The sequence below is a fragment of the Austrofundulus limnaeus genome, unplaced genomic scaffold (assembly GCF_001266775.1).
Source record: "Austrofundulus limnaeus strain Quisiro unplaced genomic scaffold, Austrofundulus_limnaeus-1.0 Scaffold2624, whole genome shotgun sequence".
Classification (NCBI taxonomy): domain Eukaryota; kingdom Metazoa; phylum Chordata; class Actinopteri; order Cyprinodontiformes; family Rivulidae; genus Austrofundulus; species Austrofundulus limnaeus.
Window position 1 is genome coordinate 3,953 of NW_013955026.1, and position 8,375 is coordinate 12,327.

General features: G+C 41.2%; 1 protein-coding gene across 1 annotated transcript; it reads left to right on the forward strand.

The window, feature by feature from the left end:
• Window positions 1-526: 526 nt before the first annotated feature.
• zfand5a (zinc finger, AN1-type domain 5a) lies at window positions 527-7,125 on the forward strand. The gene is made up of 6 exons (XM_014000000.1): window positions 527-747; window positions 3,477-3,638; window positions 3,819-3,921; window positions 4,029-4,114; window positions 5,140-5,268; window positions 5,385-7,125. The coding sequence occupies exons 2-6, from the start codon at window positions 3,479-3,481 to the stop codon at window positions 5,531-5,533; spliced, it is 627 nt and encodes a 208-aa protein (XP_013855454.1). The 5' UTR covers window positions 527-747; window positions 3,477-3,478; the 3' UTR covers window positions 5,534-7,125.
• Window positions 7,126-8,375: the final 1,250 nt, after the last annotated feature.

Genomic DNA, 8,375 nt, shown 5'->3' on the forward strand with positions numbered 1-8,375 from the left:
TGAGTAAAAGAGAAACAACAAACCAACTATTTTTGAAGTTGTAGATTCACATTTCACTGTATAGACCTAAATTATTTGATAAGATACAGCCTATGGACAATTTAAATAGTAATATGTTGCCTTTTATGGAATGAACTGTTCAAACTGGGTTTTTGGTTATGCTCTGTATTATTATTATTATTATTATTATTATTATTATTATTATTATTATTATTATTATTATTATTATTATTATTATTATTATTATTATTATTATTATTATTATTATTATTATTATTATTATATGTCCTACTAGTTTGTTCATTCATGCTTCCATTTAGGTGGATTACTCAGTAAATGGATTCGTGTCCTTGTAGGTGGATGACGTATAGACAATAAACGCAATCCTGACCTTGCGCATGCGCACACCCGCCCTCCTCCCTCCAGCAGCGATCAGCTCGGGGGCTCCGCGCGCAGCCAATGGGGACACGTTGTTCCACCCGTGACATCATCCGCCACTCCTCTAGCTAAAGAAGGAAACAAACATCCATCCAGAAGAGGACGGGACACGGAGAGAGGAAGGAGGAAAGGCAGGAGGCCGAGGAGGGGGGACAGCCAGACCCGTTTAAAGCCGCCTGACGGAGAGGACGACGAGACACAAAAACACCGCTGCCCAGACACGAAAACAGGACGATACCAGGACACGAAACAGTCGACCGTTTTCTACTTTTGTTGTCCTCTCGCGAGAAACTCATCTTTTTAAAGCAGGTGATTATCTTTAAATGTCTTTGGGTTTATTTTTAGACTTTTGAGTCGAGTTCACTTTGTTGCGGTAAGCAGCTAAAGCCGTGGGTGTTTCTGCTGAGAGGGTGGTCGATCATGGCGACCTTTAACTGTGGCTTAAAAGGTCAGGCGGTGTGTGCTCGGTGGGTTTTGTGTGGCGAACAACCTTCTTCTTCTTTCGTTTGTGGTCTTTTTCCTTTAACTTCCCACCACCGTGTTCCTCCACCTGACTTCATATCACAGGTCTTCGAACGTGACTCTGGTTTAGTCAGGACCAAAAAAACAAGCCAAGGGAGGGAGCTATAGCTAGTCCTGGTTTCTGTCTCTTGTTTTTCATTTTCGTCCCGAGCTGGGGGGATGGGGGATCTCCAAAGCCTGTTAATTCCTGTCTAGAAATAGAAAATTTATAAGCCGAATAGACAAGTACAGCGAAAGACCTGCTCTCAAATTACTGTACAGCTTTTCGCTAAATATTAACCGATTAAAAGGGTGGGCTTTTTTGCAGTAGTTTCTGCTCGGAGATAAAGAGGGTTTGCTCGATGTTTAAAGGCTTTGTGGGATCAGCGAGCCGTTTCTAAGTGCTTAATTGTGATTATATAACCATTTTATTTTAACATTGCTTCGATGGGAACACGGAAAATGCGTGTAAGCATAAAAGATACGAAACGATGTCTAAACAGGAAGCAAGAAGATTACAAAGGAAGAGGGAAGAAACAAAGAGAGCAGAGAGACCACAGTCTAGACTCTTGGTTGTTTGTCGCTGTTTTCTTTAGCTTCAGCAATGTCTTTTAACATATTATAACAGTTTTAGGTGAATGCTAAACATCAAACTGTAATCTGTTTTCTGGCCTGCCCTTCACTGTGACTCAGGAGTTTCTAAGCCAGCAGGGCCTGAAATATGAGCCCAGTTCGCGGATGATAAAGAGACACAGTCTTCCCCTTTGTTTGCTTGAGATTAGGCCACACATGTTTCTTTTTAGAGAGACTAGAACTGCCCAGAGCTGTGAAAAACCACTGCAGAGTTTAAGGAGAAAACGGTTCTCTTGGTTTTTTTTTATTATTATTATTATTTTTTATTGTGATGTGAGGAGGTTTATTATGTTTAAGGAAATTGTGGTTGTGTCTGTTTGTCTGGAAATCCCCAGACAAACCCTGTCAGCTAGGCTTTATAGCGCACTATTAATGTTGTATCTGAGACCTGGTTTGTATGTAGCCGTGTCAGATTGTGTTGTTGGCAGTTTCGATGAAGGCTTGAGGGTGTCTGTGTGTTTAGGTGACATGTGTGCTGTTTGCATGACAGCTGGGCCAGACGTGACAGCTGAGTCTTGCCATCCATTGTTCCTTTGTGTCAGTTAAGTTAGCAGTCATGGTTCATGTGTTAACTGCTGGGGCCCCCTCTCATTGCCATTTAGCTCCTCTGTAGTTGCAGTTTCCAACTTGCTCTCTATGCCAGTAGCTGCTTTTTAAAAGCAACTTTTTGTTGATCCAGTGATTTGATCGGGGCAGTGAATCAAAGAAAGAAACAGGGTTTTTGGGACGTTTGCTTGAGATTCCGAGGCTTTTTTTAAGTCAGGACGCCTGGAATAAATTTGCAGTACCTGCCAGCCTTTTCCTTGAACAGTCAGCTTGCCTGTCCTGTTTTTGTGGCTTCACACCAAAACAAGCAACCAGCTGACGTGTTGCGTCAGAACAGGGCCAAAGCTTATTTACTAGGAAGCTATCATCTTGTTGCTTTGTGATCAGATGGATGCTGAAATGCGATCAAGCTAAAGCAGGGAGACGGGGTGCTTTTTAACCTAAATTATATTCGTCTTCCTGTCTGTGTGTTTGTCATGGGTGCTTTTGATCTGTTGCGTAAAGTGTCTCCCATTACACAACTTCCTGTGGTATTGCAGCAAAGGCAGCAAAGGCAGGCGACAACGTCACAGGACTGCTTGTTCTGCCAAACTGCACCCATACACGATTGTTTATTGGTTGAGCCAGGAGGGAAAGATTGAGGGGGGGTTCGGTGTACCTTGTGTGAGGAGGAGCACGGGAGGCTCTCTGTAACAGCTGACCTACTTCATTTTAGTGTCTTCTGGGAACAGAACATCATTCCACCTGATGAGAAATGTTTGTTCACTCGCAGTGAAGGGGCTGCTGGTGAGTCAAAGCAACAGTTTGTGTCCAAACGGAGGAAGTACGGTGCCCTGATAAGGGAACGCTGAAGTTGTTTCTCTGATTTTACCCCAGCAGGTGTCAAAAGGGTTCAAGTCATCCACAAATAAAGCAGCGTCTTTTAATTATGAAGAAACAGCTTTAAGGATCTGTTTAAAGAGGCACTCTAAATGTGGATTAGATTTGGGGAACAGCAGTATTTACTCTTCTCGGAGCTGCCACGGTGGTTCTAGGGATGGAAAGGATAAAGGGAGGAAGGGGGAACGCGGTGAACCGAGCTGAGGGACAGAAGAGCGAGTCCTGTTTAAGCTGTTGAACAGAACAGAGTGTGTTGTTTGTTCTCTGGGCTTCCTGCGGAGAAGCACTCATTACAGCATTCAGAGCAAAGGGGCAAGTCAAAACAGACATGTTGGTTGTTGAATTTTCATAAAACCCCTCCCCGTGTTATCAGTCGGCTCTTTTTATGGCTACTTTCATATCCAGGTGTTTCTCCGTCGCTCCCCTTCTGTTGGGCCTAATAAGCATTCTCCCTCCGTCTCTCTCTCTGTCTCCTCTAGAAATGGCTCAAGAGACCAACCAGAGCCCGGTCCCCATGCTTTGTGCCATGGGCTGTGGTTTCTATGGCAACCCACGAACCAATGGCATGTGCTCCGTGTGCTACAAGGAACACCTGACGCGACAGCAGAGCAGCGACCGCATGAGCCCCCTCAGCCCGATGGGTAAGATGACAGAACATTTACACCCACCAGTTTCTCACAAAGCCTTGTTTTCCCTGTTTGTGATACATTTTTATGCTTGATGGTATATTCATTTTGTTTTTGTTCAAAAGTCAAATCGGTTTCATTGTTATGCTTCTTCACACGTCACTGTTTTGACTGACTCTCTTTGTCGTCTTTAAGGCTCCACTGCTAGTCCTACCTCAGAGGCCTCAGCCATCCAGAGACTAGAAGCCAGTCTAGCCAAGGTTGATGCCTCCCCTGCCTCGTCACCAGACATGTCTAGGTCAGTGATGTCTTCTTGAGTTTATTGTTTGGGCTAGTTCGACAATACCTCCTCAAATCCCAGCCTTCAGACTGACTGGTTTCCCCTTTTCAAAATTCTACTTGCAGGACTGTTCAAGGCTCTCTTCCTGTAACTCAACAGATGACAGAGATGAGCATTTCCAGAGATGACAAGCCTGAACCCCTAGAGCCTGGTAAATCACACACAAACCTGTTTGTACAGCAGACACGTCTTAGAACATACTGTGGCATTTACACACACACACACACACACACACACACACTGTTGAGAGCTGACAGGCATCAAGACAAGCTTTGATTTAAAGGAGTCGCTGCAGCCCCGGTTTATTTTGATACTTTGCTGCGTACCTTTAAACTCAACAGTTGGTTTTACTTACAGCCTCTGAGAAGGAGACGGGTGTCTAAAAATAAGCCTGTTTAAAAATACCTCTAAAGCACAGGACACAAAGATTTGTTCCTGCCTGCCGAAGCCTCAGAGCGGTGTACTGGATTCTGCCAAGAACATGAGACAGTTCAGAGAAAAGAGACGAATTACGTTATTTGTGACCCATCATATCGAAACGAGGATTAAGTCAAATTTGGTCAAAAGGACATAATTACATTTTCAGATTCCTGTTTTTAAATGCTATATTTTGATACCGGGATCATTCTAATATAAGTAAGTCCATATATATGACTTAATTTGTCTTGCTGGTTACGATAATATATAAATATTTGGTCTGAATCCTAATTTTATGTAATTTGAGGAATTTTTGTTGTCCTTTTATAAAGAGGAAACCTCAAATTATATTTGAATATTGAGATTTCCCATCTGAAAAGAAACAAAACTTTGCCAGCTCACAGGGAAAATCTCAAAATTGTAAGGCATTTATAGTCAAAATCAGGTGTTTTGTTGTTACTGCTCAAAAAATGCTTGAAATTTTTGTTTTATGGTTATACTTCAGACAGTTCATTTAAATGAAACATTGATAGGGCATTTATTCATTATGTTTTGACAAAATGCAATTTTTGCGAATGTTTTAATCAAAACACTGTTTCTCCATATCCCACTTTTAGACTTAATCCTCATTTCGATGTGTTGGCTCACATTTATTCACGTTTTTATAGATTCACATCTGTTTGTGTGTCTTTATATTATTAAATCTGATGTTTTAAATATATCTAACGCTGATATGTTTTTGTGGTCTTTTGTGTGCAGTTATAAGTCAGCCTGCTGCTTCTAGCCCAACTCCTGTAGCTTCCTCTAGCCCTGAAGAAAGCAAGAGTGACACCCCCAAACCTAAGAAGAACAGGTGCTTCATGTGCCGCAAAAGGGTGGGCCTTACAGGTGAGCAGTGGGGGGAAACGATGGGTCATCTGATTAAATTACATGTTTTTTTTTTCTTGTTTCGCCTCTCTGTTGTAGATGTTCAGGTTTTGACCTTTTCACCTTTGTGCTTCCAGGGTTCGACTGTCGCTGCGGCAACTTGTTCTGTGGCATCCACCGATACTCCGACAAGCACAACTGTCCCTATGATTACAAGTCCGAGGCTGCTGCTAAGATCCGTAAAGAGAATCCTGTGGTTGTTGCTGACAAGATCCAGAGAATATAGTTTTTTTTTTTCCTTTTTTTGTTTTTAAAAGAAAGAAGAAAAAAACAGCAGTGTTGTCACGAGGAAACACCTTGAGACGGACAGGAGTATGAGTGAGAACCCTTGAAACGAACACCGGCTCGAACGATTGGTGATTGAGAGGACTTGATTTGAAAAATCACAAACTCAAGAAAATAATGGGGGGGGAAAAAAAGAAATCTTGTTTGACGGAGATGCATGAATGATCACCTTTTCTTGTTTTTTTTTTTTTTTTACTCATTTGTTAGTTTGTTTTATTCTTTTTTGTGGTGTGAATTTGCCTCTGTTGAGTCCTTCATTTTTCTTTAAAGAATAAATGTCTCATTGAAAGCAGACCAGGCAAACTGTCCAGGACACGCTGTGCTCCTCTCACCCAGACCAGGTGCCACTTTGTGCCAAACCGTCCAGTCACTGAACCCTGCTGTGTGGCCAAACACAGGCAGGTCAGACTGTACAACAAAAAGGCTCCACTAGTTCTCTTTCAGCTTAAAAACACATTAACCACGTCGCCATCGTTGCACAAGAGGATTGTTTTTAGTTTGTCTCTCCTAGCTTTATCTACCTCAGAGCTGCTGTTGTCTTCCCCCTTTTACTTCATCCTGAGCTTTGACCCTCTGATCAGCTTGTCTGTGCGCATCGTTTGGTTGTAACGACACTGTTTCCATTAGAAACATCCTGCTAGTTGGAGGACAAAAAAACAAACAAAAAAATCCACTTTTCTTTAGATCTGAACGTTTAAAATAGTCTCATTATAATCCGACGCCTGGTGCGAGGCCGTGCGCACGAACGTGTGGCCTGAGAGGAAGGACAGCGCCCGTTCCTGCTGAGCCTGGTTGGTAGTTTTGTTTGTTTTTGTTTTTTTTTTAGTCTTGAGATGTAGGTTCAAAAAATATGAATGGAATAAGTGCATGAGTTACTCTTCATCTGAAAGTAGTGTTTAAGAAATATCGCTCACTTGTTTTGGGTTCTGGGGGAGTCTTGTTTCCAGAGAATTGATTTTTCTGATGTTTTTTTGTTAACGCGCTAACACAACATTCATGTGAGCACAGTGTGTATGTGTTGGAATGTGGGTGTGATGTNCCCCCCCCCCCTCCTGATCTCCCCCCAGTCGTTTTAGCTGTTGAGCTAACCGGTTTATCAGCACATGTTTACAGAAGTACAGGAGCATGCCAGAGCTAGATTCATGAAAAATAATAGAAATCAAGACTAGTCGTAACTTCTCATCCGTCTGTGGATCTGTGCGTCTGCTGTAGGGCGCTGTAGAGAATGAGCGTGTGTATCTGTGTGTGTGCATGAGCACATATCTGTGCTGAACAGTATGTTTTCATAGCTGCCTGACACATGTATGTTTGTGACTTGTTACTTTTCCCTCGTGAGGATGTTTTGTTTTTATTTTAACTGTGTATCTGCTTGAGTTCCTTTTTTTTCTGACTCTTAGTTATATGCAAATTTGTACAAAAAAAGAAAAAAAAACAACAAGCTGTGTTGATATTTATGTATTACATATAATCTTGCTATCCAGCAGTACAACAGAATAGTATCATGTAAATAAAACTGTACAGAGAGAGATAACCGAGCCTCACTGTGTTGACTTGCAGCTGTTTATTTTCTTGTTGTGTGTGCACGCTTGCTTTAAAAATACACATTTTCTGATCTTATGCAGGAAAGGGTAACTAGAGGACAGAGCTTTATCAAAGTGTAGCAGACACTAATAGATGCTTAACAGGGAACAAACTAAATCCAGTCATGACAAAAATAGCAAATGTTTCAATGTGACCTTCTAATGCCTCACCTTGGCTCACCTGCCTCTGAAGACTAAACCTGACTGCAGAGATCCCTGATGTCTGGGTCAAACAGGAAATATTAAGCCCTGGACGTTGGAAGAATGTGATCCTGTTCCACTTTATCCAGGCTTAATTCTGTACATGCATCGTGTCTGTTTTAGAAATGGTGTGAGTTTTTTTTTTCTCCTATACTAGGAACTCCAGGGCATCGTGTTCACAGATGACGTCACAGCAACAGCTGCTCACACAGCCGAGGTGAACTCACGTGACGTTCCTGTGACAGACAGCACATTGCACTGACACACGAGCATCATGTGGGGAAATACTCACATTTACTATTGTTTTGGTGTACAATCATCAGCATTACTTGTGTTTCACCAGAAGGAACAGAAACCAGACCTGAGAACTGATACAGTGCAAAATTTGAGGGTTGAGTCAAGTAAACGACTGCCCTGTTTCAACTTCCATTTATAGTTTTTGAGCACGTTTTGTACAAAGATCCAAAATCTATTATATTTAATACCAAAACAGGGAAATTACAATCATATACTGAATTTAAAAAAAACATTACTGACACTCCATCTCATTCACTTCATGTGTTCTTATGGCGTCCCTATTGATGTAAATTGTCCACTTTAGGATTTTTCCACACTATAGCTGTCACTTCCTAAATCATTTCTATACATTTATGTTTTTTTAATCCTCATTATTATCAACAGTTTTTCACCAGTTTTTTTATATTCAAATACTGGTCAGAGGCAGGGAGAGGTAATTTAGTCCAATCATAATTTTTTATGTAAATTTTTTCTACCAACTTGAATGAGAAGCACCTCATTTTGCAAATGTTTATCCATCCTCTGATGTTTGGCTTCATTTTTCTATTTTGCTTTGCTTTGTTGACTACTTAAAATAATTAGAAATACTTTAGCAATCTTTAACTCAGTCTTTAATAAAAGCCTTTTTTTAGTCTTAGATTTAAAATTATCAGTCAAAAGACTGATCAGGCTTGTTTTTCCTTATTTCATTTAAAAAAATTTAAC